The sequence below is a fragment of the Symphalangus syndactylus genome, chromosome 5 (genome assembly GCF_028878055.3).
Source record: "Symphalangus syndactylus isolate Jambi chromosome 5, NHGRI_mSymSyn1-v2.1_pri, whole genome shotgun sequence".
Lineage (NCBI taxonomy): Eukaryota > Metazoa > Chordata > Mammalia > Primates > Hylobatidae > Symphalangus > Symphalangus syndactylus.
In genome coordinates this window covers 22,046,251-22,066,928 of record NC_072427.2, presented here as the reverse complement: position 1 = coordinate 22,066,928, position 20,678 = coordinate 22,046,251, and the positions used below count along the sequence as shown (strand labels likewise).

At 43.3% G+C, this 20,678-nt stretch overlaps 1 protein-coding gene and 1 long non-coding RNA gene across 2 annotated transcripts in view; one reads left to right on the top strand and one right to left on the bottom strand.

Moving 5' to 3' along the window:
* Positions 1-20,678, bottom strand: part of LOC129482136 (uncharacterized) — a 58,437-nt gene that overhangs the window by 12,664 nt on the left and 25,095 nt on the right. The window contains exons 5-6 of the long non-coding RNA XR_010120654.1: positions 4,673-4,725; positions 119-352 (exon numbers count right to left, since the gene is read on the bottom strand). This is a non-coding gene — a long non-coding RNA (uncharacterized lncRNA). The remainder of the gene's footprint in view (positions 1-118; positions 353-4,672; positions 4,726-20,678) is intronic.
* Positions 1-20,678, top strand: part of FSD2 (fibronectin type III and SPRY domain containing 2) — a 49,329-nt gene that overhangs the window by 9,529 nt on the left and 19,122 nt on the right. Inside the window, exons 2-6 of the mRNA XM_055277392.2 lie at positions 9,358-10,077; positions 10,223-10,318; positions 13,742-13,972; positions 16,487-16,509; positions 17,883-18,004. Of these exons, the coding sequence (XP_055133367.2) occupies positions 9,436-10,077; positions 10,223-10,318; positions 13,742-13,972; positions 16,487-16,509; positions 17,883-18,004 (1,114 nt within the window). The 5' untranslated portion in view covers positions 9,358-9,435. The remainder of the gene's footprint in view (positions 1-9,357; positions 10,078-10,222; positions 10,319-13,741; positions 13,973-16,486; positions 16,510-17,882; positions 18,005-20,678) is intronic.

Below are 20,678 nucleotides of genomic sequence, written 5' to 3'. Positions count from 1 at the left end.
AACAGTTCGTCTGGGTGATTGTGGCTCAGGGTCTCTCATGAGGCTTGGTGACCACTTTCCCTTGGTCCTCCTAATACGTCTTATGCCTGCGGCAGTACTGCCAACTTCTTCAGCTCACCTGCCAGCCAACCTTGGTTCACCTGTGTTTCCATATGTTTTTCTTGCTTGTACAGCCACTGGGGACCAGCTCTGGCCAGGACAATTCCATTTGCCATGATGTAGGTTGAAATCACAACTTCTCCCGGGCACAGTGGCTCACGCCTCTAATCCCAGCACTTTGGGAGGCCGAGGTGGGTGGATCACGAAGTCAGGAGTTTGAGACCAGCCTGGCCAACATGGTGAAACCCCATCCCTACTAAAAAATACAAAAATTAGCCGGGCGTGGTTGCGGGCGCCTGTAATCCCAGCTACTTGGGAGGCTGAGGCAAGAGAATCACTTGAAACCAGAAGGCGGAGGTTGCAGTGAGCAGAGATCGTGCCACTGCACTCCAGCCTGGGCAACAAGAGCAAAACTCCGTCTCAAAAAAAAAAAAAGAAAGAAAGAAAGAAAAAGAAATCAAAACTTCTTCTATGACATTTGAACTCCCTGTGAAGTTTATCCTGTGTTAGAGTTTTTCTCTCAGTCTTAGAGTATCCTTTAGTGTCCTCTTCATAATTACTCTCCTATCATAACTCTCCTATCATATAATACTTTTTTTTTTTGAGATGGAGTCTCGCTCCATCACCTAGGCTGAGGTGAAGGAGTGCAATCTCAGCTCACTGCAACCTCCGTCTTCTGGGCTCAAGAGACCCTCCTGCCTCAGCCTCCTGAGTAGCTGGGATTACAGGCGTGTGCCACCATGCCTGGCTAATTTTTTTGTATTTTTGGTAGAGATGGGGTTTCACCATATTGCCCAGGCTAGTCTCAAACTCCTGAGCTCAAATGATCTGCCCACCTCAGCCTCCTAAAGTGCTGGGATTACAGGCATGAGCCACCGTACCTGGCCTAATACTCCTTTAGAGTGAACTGTCTTCCTCTGATATAGCCATAAATGCCTATATTTAGTTCTGATAGACTTGTAGATGATAATCTTCTAACCTCTGATTTATTATCCTACTAGGAAGTTGAGAATTGGAATGTTCCTTCTCAGGTTCTGGGGAAGATTTTCTTTGGGGGCGTGTTATATTGTTTCGTAGGAAATGCCATTTTGTTATACGGAAAAAAAAATCATAGCTTGAACTCCTCCAACAAAGTGTTGTAATTAAGAAATTCTTAGGAATCTTGTCCTGATGAATCAATTAAAAATTAATAACAATATAGCCAACTCTATGTTGTCTGCAAGATACACACGTTAGATTCAAAAATACAAATAGATTGAAACTAAAAGGATAGAAAAAGATAAATCATGTAAACAGCAACCACAAGAAAGCTAGAGGGGCTGTACTGACATCAGAAAAAATGGATTTAAAACAAAAAAGTGTTAGTAGAGATAAAGAGGGTTATGCTATCATTAGAAAAGAGCCAATCTGCCAGACACGGTGGCTCACACCTGTAATCCCAGCACTTTGGGAGGCTGAGGCGGGCGGATCACGAGGTCAGGAGATCGAGACCATCATGGCTAACACGGTGAAACCCCGTCTCTACTAAAAATACAAAAAATTAGCCAGGCATGGTGGCGGGCGCCTGTAGTCCCAGCTACTTAGGAGGCTGAGACAGGAGAATGGCGTGAACCTGGGAGGTGGAGCTTGCAGTGAGCTGAGATCATGCCACTGCACTCCAGCCTGGGCGACAGAGTGAGACTCCTTCTCAAAAAAAAAGAAAAAAAGAAAAGAGCCAATGCATCAGAAAGATAGGACAATTATATATGTATATGCACCTAACTACAGAATACCAAAATATTTCAAGCAAAAACTGACATAAATGAAGGTAGAAATGGAAACTCTAACAATAATAGTTGAAGACTTCAATACTCTGCCTTTGGTAATGGATAGAATGACTAAGCAGAAGACCAACAAGGAAATAGAAGACTTAAATAATACTATAAACCAAATGGACCTAACGGACATCTATATTAACACTCTACTCAACAATAGCAGAAGCAGAATACACATTCTTGCCAAATGCCTATGGAACGTTCTCTAAGATAGACCATGTGCTAGCCCATAAAACAAACCTCAATAAATTTAAAAGGATAGAAATAATACAAAATATGTTTTCTGGTCACAATGGAATGCAAATAGAAATCAATAATACAAAGAAAGTTGGAAAACTCACAAATATATGGAAATTAAACAACACACTTCTCAATAACCAATGGGTCAAAGAAGAAATCAAAATGGAAGTTAGAAAATACTTTGAGATGAATAGACATGAAGACAACATGAAAACTTGTGGGGTACAGCAAAAGCAGTGATTAGAGGAAAATTTATAGCTATAAATGCCCATATTTAACAAGAAGAAAGATCTCAAATCAATACATTAAAAAACTGGAAAAAGAAGAGCAAACTAAACAAAACAAGCAGAGGAAGGAAATCATAAGTATTAGAGTGGAAATTAATGAAATAGATAATAGAGGCCGGGCGCGGTGGCTCACGCTTGTAATCCCAGCACTTTGGGAGGCCGAAGTGGGCGGATCACGAGGTCAGGAGATCGAGACCACGGTGAAACCCCGTCTCTACTAAAAATACAAAAAAAAAAATTAGCCGGGCGTGGTGGCGGGCACCTGTAGTCCCAGCTACTTGGAGAGGCTGAGGCAGGAGAATGGCGTGAACCCGGGAGGCGGAGCTTGCAGTGAGCCGAGATTGCGCCACTGCACTCCAGCCTGGGTGACAGAGCGAGACTCCGTCTCAAAAAAAAAAAAAAAAAAGAAATAGATAATAGAAAGACAATAGGGAAAATTAAAGAAACCAAAAGCAGATTATTTGAAGTAATCAGCAAAATTGACAAACCTCTAGTCAGAGGTTTGACCAACAGAAAATGAGAGAAAACTCAAACTACTAGAATCAGAAATGAAAAAGGGGGCATTACTACCAAGCATACAGAAATAAAAAAAGATTAAAAATAAATACCATGAACAATTATTTGAATAAATTAGATAATTTAAATGAAATAGACTTTTCCTAGAAAGACACAAAGTCCCAAAACAGACCCAAGAAGAAATAGACAATCTAAATAGGCCTAAGTAAAGAGATTAAATTAATAATTAAAAAACTAGCTTTTTCCAAAGTGAATTCAGGGCCCCATTGCTACTTATGCTATATTTTGACATACCTTTCCTTTCTTATTTTGTAAACTTCCTGGAAAGCCATCTTCACTAAGTCTCTGCTAGTTTCTGTATGTGTGGTTGGTAGTCATGGAAGTGACACATAAAGTAAGCCAGAAGTTTGGTGGAATGTGTGAGAAACTGTTTTGTGCTTTTATGGATGTCATACTTGACAATACATGTATAAGTTACTAATACATGAATTGATGCTAAATATATCTTCCATTTGAATTCCTTTTTGATAAAGTTATTTCTTGATTTGAAAAAAAAAAAAAAAAAACAGCCTGGCCAGCATGGTGAAACCCCGTCTCTACTAAAAATACAAAAATTAGCCAGGCGTGGTGGCAGGTACCTGTAATCCCAGCTACCTGGGATGCTGAGGCAGGAAAATCACGTGGACCTGGGAGGTGGAGGTCGCAGTGAGCCGAGATTGTGCCACTGCACCCCAGCCTGGGTGACAGAGTGAGACCCTGTCTCAAAAAAAAAATTAATAATAGAATATTAATACACCACCCACAAAGAAAAGTCTAGGACCAGGTGGCTTCACTGGTGAATTCTACCAAACGTTGAAAGAAGCATTAATAACAATTCTTCACATACTGTTCCAAAAAATAGCAGAATAGGAACACTTCCCAACTCATTCTATGAGACATATTACCCTGATACCAAAACCAGAGAAAGATAGCACAAGAAAAAAACCCCAAAACTACAGGCCAGTATTTGTTAGGAATATGAATTCAAAATTCCTCAGCAGAATGCTAGCAAACTGAATCTAGTCACATATGACAAAAACTTACGCCAGACACGGTGGCTTATGCCTGTAATCCCTCTTAAAAAACAACAACAAAAAAGAAAAATACTAAGCATTATGACCAAGTAGGATTTATCCCAAATTTGGCAATGGATTATTAGACATGACCTCAAAAGCACAAGCAGCAACAACAACAAAAAAATAGATAAACTAGACTTCATCAAAATTAAAAACTTTTGTGCTTCAGGGGACATCATCAAGAAAATAAAAGGACACCTCACAGAATAGAAGAAAAATATTTGTAATTTACATACCTGACAGTGGACTAGAATCCAGAATACACAAAGAACTCTTAGAGCTCAATAACAAAAAGGCAAATAACCCAATTTAAAAATGGGCAAAAGATTTGGAGAGGCATTTCTTCAAAGCAGGTACACAAATGGCCAATAAATACATGAAACTAACATCATTATTCATCAGGGACATGCAAATCAAAACCACAATGAGATACCATTTCATAACCACTAGGATGACTGTAATCAAACAGTCAGATAATAACAAGTACTGACAAGAATGTGGAGAAATCAGAGCTTTCCTACACTGCTGGCAGGAATGTAAAATGGTGTAGACAATTTGGAAAATAGTTTGATGGTTTTTCAGAAAGTTAAACATAAGTTACCATTTGACCCAGTGATCCCACTCTGAGGTGTTTACTCACTCCTAGGTATATACCTGCAAGAGATGAAAACATATTCACACAAAAACTTGTACAAAAATATCTTTAGCAGACTTATTTAAAATAGCCAAAAGGTAGAAACAACCCAAATGAAATGGGAAACCACCCGAATCAACTGATGCATGGACAAACAAAATATGGCATATCCACCATACAATGGGATATTTTTCTGGTCCTAAAAAGGGAATGAAATACTGATACATGCTACGACATGGATGAACCTTGAAAACAGTATGCTCAGTGAGAGAAGCCAGTTACAAAAGATCACATACTATATGATTCCGTTTATAGGAAATGTCCAAACAGGAAAATCAATAGAGACAGAAAGTAGATTAGTTGTTGCTTAGGATAGGGGAGATGGGGGAATGCTGGTGGTGATAGCTAAAGGGTACAGTGCTTCTTTTTGAGGTGATAAAAATGCTCTAAAATTACAGCCGGGCGCAGTGGCTCACTCCTGTAATCCCAGCACTTTGGGAGGCTGAGGTGGGCAATCCCTTGAACTCAGGAGTTCAAGACCATCCTGGGCAACATGGCGTGACCCCATCTCTAAATAAGAATTCAAAAGTTAGCCAGGCACGGCGGCGCATGCCTGTAGTCCCAGCTACTTGGGAGGCTGAGGTGGGAGGATCACCTGAGCCTGGGAGGCAGAGGTTGCAGTGAGCCAAGATGGTGCCACTGCACTCCAGCCTGGGTGACAGAGGGAGACCATGTCTCAAAAAAATTTAAAAAATTTAAAAATACATGCTGTGAAATTGACTATGGTGATCACCGCACATATGTGTGAGTATACTAAAAACCACTGAATTGCTGGGCATGGTGGCTCACACCTGTAATCCCAGCACTTTGGGAGGCTGAGACAGGCGGATCACAAGGTCAGGAGATCGAGACCATCCTGGCTAACATGGTGAAACCCCATCTCTACTAAAAATACAAAAAATTAGCTGGGCATGGTGGCGGGTGCCTGTAGTCCCAGCTACTCGGGAGGCTGAGGCAGGAGAATGGCGTGAACCCGGGAGGCGGAGCTTGCAGTGAGCTGAGATGGCACCACTGCACTCCAGCCTGGGCGACAAAGCGAGACTCCGTCTCAAAAAAAAACAAAAACAACAAAACAAACAAAAAACAAAACCACTAAATTATACACTTTTAACAGGTGAATTGTATGGTATATGAATTATACCTCAATAAAACTGTTACAAAAAAGAATTAATAAAACACAATGGGCCGGGCACGGTGGCTCACGCCTGTAATCCCAGCACTTTGGGAGTCCGAGGTGGGCGGATCACGAGGTCAGGAGATCGAGACCATCCTGGCTAACACAGTGAAACCCCGTCTCTACTAAAAATACAAAAAAAAAATTAGCTGGGCATGGTGGCGGGCGCCTATAGTCCCAGCTACTAAGGAGGCTGAGGCAGGAGAATGGCGTGAACCCGGGAGGCAGAGGTTGCAGTGAGCCGAGATCGCGCCACTGCACTCCAGCCTGGGTGACAGAGCGAGACTCCATCTCAAACACACACACACACACACACACACACACACGCACACACACGCACACACACAAATGGCAGCTCTGTGCCAGGAAGAAAGCATGGACTTTGGAGTCCAACCGACTGTGTTAATCTGGTTCTCCAAGAAGCAGGCAAAAGATGGAAAAGAATTTTATTAGAGGAAACACCTGTGTGAGCGATAAAATGGGGAGGCAGCTAGGAAAGGCTGGGAGAGCTGCCAGACTATGATGTAAGTCTGACCCTGGCTGAAGGAGAGCAAGAGGGAAGGTTCCAGGAAGATTCAGGCAAGTATCCTAGACTACCATGCAGTCTAAGAAAGCCTTGGTGAGGCTGTCAGGGAATCCTCCAGCCAACTCCTCTGGCCGTCAGAGAACTGTTTTTGTTTGTTTGTTGTTGTTGTTGTTGTAGTTGTTGTTGTTGTTTGAGACGGAGTCTCGCTCTGTTGTCCAGGCTGGAGTGCAGTGGCATAGTCATGGCTCACTGCAACCTCCGCCTCCCTGGTTCAAGCAATTCTTCTGCCTCAGCCTCCCGAGTAGCTGGGATTACAGGCACCTGCCACCACGACTGGCTAATTTTTTGTGTTTTTAGTAGAGACGGGGGTTTCACCACGTTGGTCAGGCTGGTTTCGAACTCCTGATCTCATGATCTGCCCACCTTGGCCTCCGAAAGTGCTGGGATTACAGGCACCCAGCCTTCTGTTTGTATTTTAAGAGACAGGGTCTTGCTATGTTGCCTAGGCTGGTCTTGAACTCCTGGGCTCAAGTGATCCTCCCACCTTAGCCTCCTGAGTAACTGGAACTAGAGGAGGGCTCAGAGGAGTTCTGTATCAACCAGAAATGGATCTGCCTTAGAATCCCTGGCTGTGCTTGTCACTGGATGGCAGATGTTTGTGGCAAGCATGCTATGCAGCAATGAACCTCAGAGGGCAACTGAAACCTCCAGTCAATTACACTCCCTGTAGTTGCATATCTGTGAAGCACAGTCTCATAGCTGCCACACCGATTAAGGCTCAAATCCCAGTTCAACAATATACTAACTGTGTGGCCTTGCACAAGATACCCTCCCTGAGACACAGTTGACTCATCTACAAAATGGGGATGATAGCAGTGCCTGCCACATAGGGTCAATGTGAGGATAATGTATACATAAACTGCCTACCACAGAAAAGGCATATGATAAGTGTTCAAGAAGTAGTAGCTATTACTAATATTGTATTTACTACTACTATTATTGTTTTTATTATATCCTTCTAGACTTTATGTATTTCATTAAAATAGTGGACATGATGTTCTACATATAATGGGCGTTGTTTATTTTGCTTAACATATTGTATGTCTTTTTCCAAGTTATCATTTGCTCTCCATAAACATTTTGAAGGCTGCTTTGTATTCGATGTAGTGTACATACCCGAGCTTACTTAGCCCTTCTCCTAATCATTAAACCTTTTCAAAAAAAGAGTTTTTGCTACTTAAAAAAATTCTGTAGTGGGCATTTTTACATAAAATAATTTTTTCCTTGTATTTGGGATTTTTCCTCAAGGTTCCAGAAGAGGATTACTAGGTTAGAGAGAGTGTGGACAGGCTACAGAGTATGAACACATTTTTTTTTTTTTTTTTTTAGACAGAGTCTTGCTCTGTCGCCCAGGCTGGAGTACATTGGTGCAATCATGGCTCACTGCCTCAGCCTCCCAAGTAGCTGGGACTACAGGCATGCACCACCACACCTGGCAAATTCTTAAATTTTTTGTAGACATGGGGTTTCACTATATTGCCTAGGCTGGTGTCAAACTCCTGGCCTCAAGCAATCCTCCTGCCTTGCCCTCCCAAAGTGCTGGGATTACAGGCATGAGTCACCACACCTCACTGAGAGTGTGAACATTTTTAAGGTTCCTGACCCAGGTTGCCAAGCTTGCTCTTCAGAAAAATGGGGCCAGTTTACATTCCAGCCGGCAGCATATGAGAGTGCTCACTCCACTGTCCCCTTATCCAGCCGGGGGTATCACTTTTGATATTTTTAAATATTTTCTAACTGAAAAGGCAAAACAGCATCTACTTATTTGTTCTGTCACTTTTTTTTTTTTTTTTTTTTTTTTTGAGACAGGGTCTTGCTCTGTCACCCAGGCTGGAGTGCAGTGGTGTGATTTAGGCTCACTGCAACCTCCAACCCCCAAGGCTCAAGTGATCCTCCCACCTCAGCTTCCCAAGTAGCTGGGACCATAGGTGCACACCACGTGGCCTGGCTTTTTTTTTTTTTTTTGTATTTTTGGTAGAGACAGGGTCTTGCCATGTTGCCTAGGATGATCTCGAACTCCTGAGCTCAAGCAATCCATCTGCTTCAGCCTCCCAAAGTACTGGGATTACAGGCATGAGCCACCACGCCAGGCCTGTTCTGTTACTTTTAAGTACAGTTTTTTTTCAAATGTTTTTGTGCAGGTGCTATCACATACAAAAGTAATTGTTTTGTGAATTGTCTGTGCACATTCATCTATTGAGATGCCACTTTTTCAATTAATTTATACAATTTAAAAATAATAGACTGGGCGCAGTGGTTCATGCCTGTAATTCCAGCACTTTGGGAGGCTGAGGTGGGTGGATCACCTGAGGTCGGGAGTTCCAACATGGTGAAAACCCATCTCTACCAAAAATACAAAAATTAGCTGGGTGTGGTGGCACTTACCTGTAATCCCAGCTACTTGGGAGGTTGAGGCACAAGAATTGCTTGCACCCTGGAGGCAGAGGCTGCAGTCAGCCGAGATCATGCCACTGCACTCCAGCCTGGGTGACAGAGTGAGACTCCATCTCAAAACTAAATTAATAATAATAATAACTGCCTGAGATGCTTCCCATTCATTGTTTTGCCTTTTAAGTTTTTTCTAATGTATAAGGGATTTTGTTGGACATACCTATTAGACATTTCTTTTGTAATTTCTTTTGTCTCTTTTTACCTTAGAAAGCCAATCCTCCCATAGAAAACAAATTTTTTTTACAGATGGTTCAAAGTGAAACCACGACTGAACTACACAGATAATTTTTTAAAGTTTTGTATGAGTAGAGCCCAATCTAATGATCATCTACTGCAATGCCCTTTTCCAGAACTGATTTTCCTCCTCCTTTTGTGTTCCAGGGCCCAGATATTCACTATTAAGTGTCCAGGAAGGATCTTTCTTATATAAACGTGCTTCTGACGACTTCCAGAGTTACAATGGAGGAGGAATTGGGGGAGGAACTGGGGCTGGACAGGTCTACTCCCAAGGATTTCCACTTTTACCACATGGACCTGTATGACTCTGAAGACAGACTGCAGCTCTTTCCAGAAGAGAACACTAGGATGAGGAAAGAAGTAGTCCAAGCTGAAATGGCCAATGAGTCAAGAGGAGCAGGGGACGGTAAGGCTCAAAGAGACCTTCAAGAGGAAGTGGACGAACTTGTCCACTTATACGGACTTGAAGATGATCATGAATTAGGGGATGAGTTTGTTGATGAAAACATACCCAGAACAGGGGTTTCAGAATATCCTCCTTATGTGATGAAGAGGAGAGACCCAGCCAGGGAACAGAGAGACTGGAGACTTAGTGGAGAGGCAGTGGAGGTCAAGGATCTGGGCTTCGGAGGGTGGGGGTCGGTAGGCCAGTGCCAGGACTTGCGGGAAGCCTATAGGTACACACACGGCCGTGCCAGCGAGGAGTATGAATGCTATGTCATCCCCGAGGAAGAGGATGAAGAAGAAGCTGCTGATGTCTTCTGTGTCACTTGTAAGACTCCAATAAGAGCTTTTCAGAAGGTTTTTGATGAACATAAGGAGCATGAAGTGATCCCACTCAATGAAGCACTGGAAAGTGCCAAGGTAAACAGGGTCTCCTTGGTTCTTCTCTGTCTTGATATTGCTTTGGTATCTGAAGTACATATGCAGGGAATACTCTAAAATGCCTTCTACAAGAGTGAGAGAAGATGTAACATTAATACCTTCTTTGTGATCCTCTGTTGGATAGGATGAAATTCACAAAAACATGTACAAATTGGAAAAGCAGATAATCGAGATGGAAAACTTTGCAAATCACTTGGAGGAGGTTTTCATCACTGTGGAGGTAAGAGTTTACTTGAAGTCTTCATCAGACTCACACTTCTTCCATCAATGGCTACGTCAAGCAGCTGTTTCTGGTATGAGCTAGAGAATTTGTTTTCTTAGAATGTGAGGGGTCACCACTGCCCCTCTTCCCTCCCTTCTTTCACTGACCTCCCATAGCACCTGGGCGTGGATGTCATGGAACCGATTACCTTTCAGCATTCCCTGCTGAACTATAAGCTCTTGGTGTGAAAGCTGGGTCATCTGTCTCAATATCCCTAGTCCTACTACATGGTATGTTTCAGAGCAGGCATTTTATACGTGTTTGTTGCATGAGTAAATAAGGTAGAAATTTCCCAATCACAATCCCTCTCCTTCACTGGCTTCATTTTCTCCTAATCTCCCTTTACCCAAATCACCAATTGTATGTGATTTAGACCCTTATTTGAATTCTTTTTTTAATGTATACTGTTTTCATCATTCAACTTGACAGACCCTTATTCTAACAAAGATGACTTCACGGTGGCATCATCCAGTGAAGACCCTCATTTGAGCCCAGGTGGTGAAGAGGGGACATCCTTCCTTTTGCCCTTGTCTTTTTGGGTTTGTTTTGGACCTCTTTTTTGGAGTAGAAGGTCTTAGTGAGAATCCCTGGGTTGCTATCTAGTGCATTGGCTGAGAAACCAGAAACAGTGGAGTTCCATGTTGTTTCCTTGGTTTTGGGAGTTGTTAATTTTAGGCCTTTGGGGGTACCTATAATGTTGACTATATAAAGTCAGGTGTAGACCGTCAAACATTTTTTTGTTGTTCTAAGGGGCAAAATACCCACTTCTGCCAATGATCACTACTCAAAGGAATATTTTTAGCTCTGCATGCATTTAAAAAATAAATTTATGGCTAGGCCCGGTGGCTCATGCCTGTAATCCCGGCACTTTGGGAGGCCGAGGCGGGCGGATCACCTGAGGTTAGGAGTTTGAGACCAGCCTGGCCAACATGGTGAAACCCCATCTCTACCACTAATAAAAAATTAGCTGGGCGTGGTGGCATGTGCCTGTAGTCCCAGCTACTTGGGAGGCTGAGGCAGGAGAATTGCTGCAACCCGGGAGGTGGAGGTTGCAGTGAGCCAAGATCACACCACTGCACTCCAGCCTGGGCAACACAGCAAGACTCCATCTCAAATAAATAAATACATTTATGTGTTGCTTTTGTCTAGTTAGCAATTTCCAGACTTTTCTGAGAGATCAGTAAAAGCTTAGAATTCTAGGATTGGAAAGGAGTTTCCATCCTTTGACAGCCCCTCTCCCTCCCAATCTTGACATGGGTAAGAATGTGAGCCTTGATCCAGATGCCAAGACAACTGAGATAGAAGGTGTGGCTCTGTAACTTCTGTCCACTAGTCATATTGGCCCCTAGAGCCACACAGAATAAGACTAATTCCTCTTTCATGGTTCAGCCTTGACAAGGCATTGCAGGATACCCATCCCGTTTTTGATAAGTGTTCTTTTCCTCAGCTGTTATCTATTTCTCATAAGATTAATAAGTTTCCATGCCTGTCACCAAACATGCCACAGTCCCCTGTGTGTGCCCTAGTAGATAGATGGTACACCACTGTAATGCCAGAGCTCAACCCAACCTTCCAGATGAGGTCAACCAGGACTGAGGAGCTCAGGACTTGCCCTCTCTCTTCTCTTCATGCGGATGCTCTATTTCTATTAATGCAGCCTCGGATGGTACCAACAGGAGGATCTCACATGAATCAACAAAGCCCCAGGCCCATTTCCCATGAAGCTAGACCTTTTCCACCCCCAATCTTACAAGGGAGGAGAGCTATTGCACTAATCCCCCATGGAAGACACAGAGAAGGGGCAAACCCTTCCACTGCCAAGCATAGGGTGGTGGTAGAAGGGGGTAAGTGTACAATCCAAGACAAAACTTCTTACATTGGCCGGGCACAGTGGCTCGCGCCTGTAATTTCAGCACTTTGGGAGGCCAAGGTGGGCAGATCACTTGAGGTCAGGAGTTCGAGACCAGCCTAGCCAAGATGGTGAAACCCCATCTCTATTAAAAATACAAAAAAAATTAGTTGGGCGTGGTGGTGGGTGCCTGTAATCCCAGCTACTTGGGAGGCTGAGACAGGAGAATCACTTGAACCCAGGAGACAGAGGTTGCAGTGAGCTGAGATCGCTCCACTGCACTCCAACCTGGGCGACAAAATGAGGCTCCATCAAAAAAAAAAAAAAAAAACTTCTTACACGCTGCTCTGCCAGCTTACTCTCAGATCAAAGTCCCTTCATCCTCAGTGAGGACTCTGTGGCCATCCTTTCATACTTAACACTGGGAAGTTCATCTATTGCCTTTCTCTCTCTTCCATCATTCTGAGCAAGTCCTGCGCACATAGCAGGTGTTCAGTAATTACTCCCTGAATGATTGATAAGATCCTCTTCCTTGGAAATATCCCCAACATCTGATGAGGATGACATCCATCAGAGCCTGCAGAGCTCTGGGGACAATATAAGCAATATATACTCTACTAATATTAATATTTTTCATCTACTGTGCTCCTGGATTAATATTGTCAGAACCCTCCCTCTGCCCTCCTGCATCTTCTCATCTGTAAGCAGTGCCACCAGACCACAACCCTTGTTCCTCCTTTGCCTTCATTTCTCCCCTAGTTGATATGATCCTAATTGATTTAATCTTGATATTTGTATGATCCAAGCACCAGGGAGTGAAGAGGAGCCTCACGAGATGTTAAGAGCTCAGGAGGGAATGATAGATGGGAATCTCTCAGGGAAAATATTTCCACATTAAGGTCCAATATCGGGCAGAATCATCACTGATAATCTCCCTGGTCACTTGTCATGGTGATAGAAGGTAGTTGAAACTGGAAGTGGATTGCAAAATGCTGCCAAGAGAGAAAGCAGTGCTTTTGTTTAGATTATTCCTGGAGTCTAGGCTGGAGAAGCCTATGTTCCAGCACCTCCAGCTTCCATTCCAACATCCTGACAAGAGATGAGACGACAAAGTAGAGGAACTAAAATAGTTCTGATAGGCACACATTTTCATTTCTCTAATGACTCTAATCAGGCTGGGCTCAGTGGCTCACGCCTGTAATCTCAACACTTTGGGAGGCTGAGGCAGACGGATCACTTGAGGTCAGGAGTTCAAGACCAACCTGGCCAATATGGTGAAAGCCCATCTCTACTAAAAATACAAAAAATTAGCCAAGCGTGGTGATGCACACCTGTAATCCCAGCTACTCAGGAGCCTGAAGCAGGAGAATCACTTTAACCTGGGGGGCGGAGGTTGCAATGAGCCGAGATTGCACTACTGTATTCCAGCCTGGACAACACTGTGAGACTCTGTCTCAAAAAAAAAAAAAAAAAAGACTCTAATCAACACACTACATGCGCTGAAATGATGACTGAGATCAACTGTCTTGCAGGAGAATTTTGGAAAACAAGAACAAAACTTTGAGTCACATTACAACGAGATCTTGGAAACACTTGCTCAAAAATATGAGGAAAAAATACAAGCTCTAGGGGAGAAAAAGAAAGAGAAGCTGGAAGCCTTATATGGACAACTGGTCAGCTGTGGAGAAAACCTAGATACTTGCAAAGAACTGATGGAAACAATAGAGGAGATGTGTCACGAGGAGAAGGTGGATTTCATAAAGGTCAGTAATGAAACAAAATGAAATAATGAACATAAAGGAAAGAGATGGAATTATAAACGGAAACGACAGTTATGGCTGAGGTAAGCTAGGTTGTCCTCTTTCCTCCTGGAGGCATTGGAATTGACTTTAATGGCCAGTATCCATTTGATTCCACTGGATGATCATGATGGGGAGGCTGTGGCCCAATCTCTCTGCATGGCTTCCACATGAGTGGCCAGGCGGACTCACAGCGCAGACTCTCTCCCTCCCCCAGCGCAGAGGCAGCACCAGTCTTTGTTCCTCTGTTCTGGTCACCCAGATACCTGTCCCCTCATCCTGGAGCTAAGCTGAGCAAAAAACCGTGCTCTAAGAGTTTTTGTTGTTGTTGTTGTTTTGTTTTGTTTTGTTTGAGAGAGTCTCACTCTGTCGCCCAGGCTGGAGTGCGGTGGCGTGATCTCGGCTCACCGCCAGCTCCGCCTCCTGGGTTCATGCCATTCTCCTGCCTCAGCCTCCCTAGTAGCTGGGACTACAGGCGCCCGCCACCACACCCAGCTCATTTTTTTTTGTATTTTTAGTAGAGACGGGGTTTCACTGTGTTAGCCAGGATGGTTTTGATCTTCTGACCTCGTGATCCGCCCACCTTGGCCTCCCAAAGTGCTGGGATTACAGGCTTGAGCCACCGCGCCCGACCAAGAGTTTTATTATTATTATTATTATTATTATTTTGAGATGAAGTCTCGCTCTGTTGCCCAGGCTGGAGTGCAGTGGCGCGATCTCAGCTCACTGCAACCTCTGCCTCCCGGGTTCAAGCAATTCTCCTGCCTCAGCCTCCTGAGTAGCTGGGATTACAGGCGCCCGCCACCACGCCCAGCTAATTTTTGTATTTTTTTTTAGTAGAGACGGGGTTTCATCATGTTGGTCAGGCTGGTCCCGAACCTCTGACCTCGTGATCCACCCACCTCGGCCTCCCAAAGTGCTGGGATTACAGGTGTGAGCCACTGCACCCGGCCAACAGTGCTCTAAGAGTTTTCTGGCCACCTCAGATGGCCCCTTGGAGCTCTGGGGAGAAAGTTGTCAAGGCTGAAAAGGCACCTTAAATTTCCCAGTTACAAGTGTAGCAATTAAAAACCTTATTTCACAAACTCAGACATGCAAAAAAAATCCATTTCCTAATTTTCTTGAAAACAAATTAAATCTGACCCAACCCTCTACATGGCTAGGCTGTGGGAATTTCAATCTCAGTCAGAGCCGGGGTCCCCTTTCTTCACAAGGTGCCACAGGAGTAGGGGGAAGATGTGGTGTCCAGGGCGTGGGGGAGGGGCCTTCAGCCTCCAGAGCTTCCTGGTTGCTAAATATGGCCGCCACATTGTCCAAGCATACAGTCGCCCCTCAAAGCCCAACCATGCCTCCTTTCTGCTGTGCTTGGGGTGAGGGACCAGTGAATGAAGCTGGAGAGCAATTTGGCAGGCACTGCAAGAACCATCAATGCTCGTACCTCTTGAACTAGTGGGCCCACCATATGCAGAACATGGAGAAAGTGATAAACATGAAGGTGGGCTTCTCACTGTTATGTATGATGGTGAAAAATTGGAAACAACAAAATGTCCAATAGTAGAAGAACCATCAAGTAAATGATGGCATTTCCACTCATTAACTGTTCACAATTAACTGTTATACAAGTGTTCAAGTTGATGGCCCAAAAGACCATTTACAACACAGAAAGTGCTTACATAGTGTGGGTTTTTTGTTGTTGGTTTTTCTTTTGAGACAGGGTCTCGCTCTGTTGCTTGGGCTGGAGGACAGTGGTGTGATCATAGCTCAATGCAGCCTTGAACTCCTGGGCTCAGATGATCCTCCTGCCTCAGCCTCCCAAGGAGCTGGGACCACAGGCATGTGACAAAGTTGATGGGGAAAAGCAGTACTGTGGTATGGAAGAAAATGCACAGAAATAAGGGTGGTTTTGTTACGGTATAGGATACAGCTGGGCTTTTTAAGTTTTTCCTAATTTCCAAGTTTTCTTCTATGTTTATGTTATTATATATATTATATATAGTTATATCAATTATTATATAGCTATCTTATGTGTATAAGATGTAACAATATGTATTATTACATATATAGTTATATCTATCTATATATTTATAACAATATGTTGGTAAAAGAAATTTATTTCCAGCCAGGCACGGTGGCTCACGCCTGTAATCCTAGCACTTTGGGAGGCTGAGGTGGGCAAATCACAAGGTCAGGAGTTGGAGACCAGCCTGGCCAATATGACAAAATGCTGTCTCTACCAAAAATACAAAAATTAGCTGGGTGTGGTGGTGCGCGCCTGTAATCTCAGCTACTTGGGAGGCTGAGGCAGGAGAATCCCTTGAACCTGGGAGGCGGAGGTTGCAGTGAGCCGAGATTGCACCATTGCACTCCAGCCTGGGCGACAGAGCAAGACTCCATTTAAAAAAAAAAAAGAAAGAAAGAAAAAGAAAAAAGAAATTTATTTCCAAAATCAACTTAATATTTTCTCCTTTTCCTTTTTAGGATGCAGTGGCTATGGCTGACAGGTAATACATTTGTTCTAATATCTATTTCCTTTTTTTACTTTTTTCAACTTTAGTTACCCAAATAGACTCAGTTCCATTTGGTTATATGGTTCCAGTTTCAGCTTTTGTGTCAATCCTGATTAAATTAGCACTGGCTTTGGAATGATGGTGTGCGGTCACTAGGAGCATCTAGTATTGAATCTCAGGATCTCAGGGCTAGTAGGGAGCATGTATGGTGAGGCTCAGTCAGCAAGCCTGTGGGCAGCTCTCCTCCACAAGCCCCTCATTTCACCAGAAAGAACTGAGATCTGTGGAGTACCCCCAACATCCCCGCGCTATGCCTGGACCCAGACCGTCCAGTTGCAGAAAGTGTGCACATTTTAGAGTCAGACAGATAGCAGTTCAAATCCTGCTACCCTCATGACCTTGGGCAAATCCAATCAGTCTAGAAGCTACCTTATCTACAAATGAGGATAGCTTTGTGAGAATCAAATAAAATAAATGTCCATAAAGCAACATGAACATAGAAGTTTCATAATGTAAGGGTTAAGTGCAGGGATTTTGGCAAAGATGAAACTGGTTTCAAATTCTTTTTTTTTTTTTTTTTTTTTTTTTGAGACAGAGTTTCGTTCTTGTTGCCCAGGCTGGAGTGCAATGACGAGGTCTCAGCTCACTGCAACCTCTGCCTCCCAGGTTCAAGTGATTCTCCTGCCTCAGCCTCCCAAATAGCTGGGATTACAGGGGTCCCCCACCATCCTGGCTAATTTTTTTGTATTTTTAGTAGAGACGGAGTTTCACCATGTTGGCCAGGCTGGTCTCGAACTCCTGACCTCAGGTGCTTTGCCTGCCTTGGCCTCCCAAAGTGCTCAGATTACAGGTGTGAGCCATTGTGCCTGGCCCTGGTTTCGAATTCTGCCTCTGCCATTTACAAACCTTGTGACTGCCAGGAAGCAGATACAAGGAGACCCCGAGTCCCATGATCAGCAACTTGAGGGCACTTGACCATGTGGAGAGGAAGCCCGGGGAGTCTGGACCCTCAGTACCTCTTGGGCCTGGAGCGACTTGAGAGTGGGAACTCCCAGGTTAGCACCTAAGAGATCTTCCAGAGGGTGTGGTTCTGGATCTTGCTGGCAGATCGCCCTCTACCCACCCTCTGACATGGCCTTACCCTTTCTCCTCTCCCTCAAAGGCACAAACCAATCCCACCCATCCCCATTGATGACCCCTAGGTCAATCTCCAAAAAAGATGGTAGATGGCAGCCAGCAGCTGTTTGTAACTAAATGAAAGTTCAGCAAAGAGTCCCTCTTCGTTTATGACAGTGACTCAGCACTATAGATATACCCTAAGGAGAATGCCCCTCCATTCTAGTCAGCGTGTCTTTTTATACCAACAGACTCAGGAAATTCCTGAAAACAAAAACAGACATGGAAATCTCTGCACAGCCTGAGTTTGAAGACCAGACCTTGGATTTCTCTGATGTGGAGCAGCTGATGGGCTCCATTAACACCATTCCAGGTGCTCACCCGTGTGTGTACTTCGTGGCAGGCTCAGACTACCCAGAGCTTTTTTCTTTCTTGCAATGAGAACACTTAACATGAGATCTATCCTCTTAACAGATTTTAAAGTGTACAATACAATATTGTTAAGTACAGGTACTGTGTTGTACAGCATACCTCTAGAACTTACCCATCTTGTATAACTAATCTTTGTATCCACTGAGCAACAATTCCCCATTTCCCCCTTCCTCCAAGCCCATGGCAACCACCATTCCGTTCTCTGCTTCTAAGAGTTTGAGTGTTTTATATACCGCATGTAAGTGGAATCATGGAGTATCTGTCCTTCTGTGACTGGCTAATGTCACTTAGCATAATGTCCTCAAGATTCATCCATGTTGTCACAAATGGTAAAACTTCATTCTTTGTTAAGGCTGAATAATATTCCATACGTATACACACACATACTTTTAAAAATTCATCCATCTATTGATGGACGTTGAGGTTGTTTCCATGTCTTGGTTATTGTGAATAATGCTGCAATGAACATGGAACACAGGTATCTTTGAGATCTTGATTTCAGTTCTGGTGAATACATACCCAGAGTGGTATTACTAGATCATATAATAGTTCTGATATATATATATATATATATATTTTTTTTTTTTTTTTTTTTTTCAGAGACAGGGTATTGCTATGTTGCCCAGGCTGGCCTCAAATTCCTGGGCTCACATGCTCTTCCCACCTCAGCCTCCTGAGTAGTTAGGACTACAGGCACACACCACCACAACCAGCTTATTTTAAATTTTTTGTGGAACCACCACACCGTTTTCCATGGTGGCTGCATGATTTTACATTCACACCAACAGTATATAAGGGTTCCAGTTCTCCACATTCTCACTGTTTGTTACCTTTCACTTTTTTTTTTTAAATTGAGACAGACGCTTGCTCTGTCACCCAAGCTGCAGTACAGTGGCGTGATCTTGGCTCACTGAAACCTCCACTTCCCAGGTTCAAGTGATTCTCCAGTCTCAGCCTCCTGAGTAGTTGGGATTACAGGCACCCGCCACCACGCTCCGCTAATTTTTTGTATTTTCAGTAGAGACAGGGTTTCACTATGTTGGCCAGGCTGGTCTCAAACTCCTGACCTCAAGTGATCCGATTGCCTTAGCTTCCCAAAGTGCTGGGATTACAGGCCTGAGCCACCGCGGTCGGCCTCCTTTCGCTTTTTGACAATATCATCCTAGCAGGTATGAGGTGATATCTCATTGTGGTTTTGATGTGCATTTTCCTGATAACTAGAGAGATTGAGCACTCTTTCATATACAAGGTGGCTATTTATTATGTCTTCTTTGGGGAAATATCTATTTAAGTCCTTTGCCCATTTTTTAATCTGTTTGGATTTTTGCTATTGAGTTGTAGAAGATTCTTATTTTTTTTGTATACCAGTCTCTTATCAGATAGTTTGCAAATATTTTCTTCTATTCTGTAGGTTGTTTCTTCACTCTGTTAATGGTTTATTTTGCTACGCAAAGGCTATTTTAGTACGATGTAGTGCCATTTGCCTATTTTTTGTTTTGTTGCTTGTGCTTTTGGTGTCAAATCTAAGAAATCATTGCCGGCCGGGCGCGGTAGCTCACGCTTGTAATCCCAGCACTTTGGGAGGCCGAGGCGGGCGGATCATGAGGTCAGGAGATCGAGACCACGGTGAAACCCCGTCTCTACTAAAAATACAAAAAAAATTAGCCGGGCGTGGTGGCAGGCGACTGTAGTCCCAGCTACTCGGAGAGGCTGAGGCAGGAGAATGGCGTGAACCCGGGAGGCGGAGCTTGCAGTGAGCGGAGATCGCGCCACTGCACTCCAGCCTGGGTGAAAGAGCGAGACTCCGTCTCAAAAAAAAAAAAAAAAAAAAAAAAAAAAGAAATCATTGCCAAGACCAATGTCAAGAAGCTATTCACCTACGTTTTCTTTAAGAAGTTATATAGTTTCAGGGTTTTATATTTAAGTCTTTAATAATATATTTTGAGTTTACTTTTGTTCTGGTGTAAGATAGGGATCAAATTTCATTATTTTGCATGTGGACACAGTTTTCCGAATGCCATTTGTTGAAGAGACTATCCTTTCCCCATTTTGTGTTCTTGTCATCCTTAGCAAAGTTCGTTTGGATGGGTTTATTACTGGGCTGTCAATTCTGTTTCATTGGTCTATGTGTCTGTCCTTATGCCTGTACCATACTGTCTCAATTACTGTAGCTTTGTAATATATTTTGAAATCAGAATGTGTAATGCCTCTAGCTTTGTCTTTCCCAAGATGGCTTTAGCTACTTGGGTTCTTTTGTGGTTCCATATACATTTGGGGATTTTTTTTTTTTTCTGTAAAAAATGCTGTTGGGATTTTGATAGGCATTGCCTTGAATCTGTAGATCATTTGGCATAATATGGACATTTTAACAATATTAATTCTTCCAATCTATGAATGCAGGATACCTTTCCATTTTTTTGTGTCTGCTTCAATTTCTTTCATCAGTGTTTTATAGTTTTCAGTATACAAGTCTTTCACCTCCTCAGTTAAGTTTATTTCTAAGTATTTTATTCTTTTTGATGCATTTTAACACTATAGATCAAATGGACCTAACAGACATATACAGAACATTCCATCCAACAGCAGCAGAATACACATTCTTCCCAAGCACACAT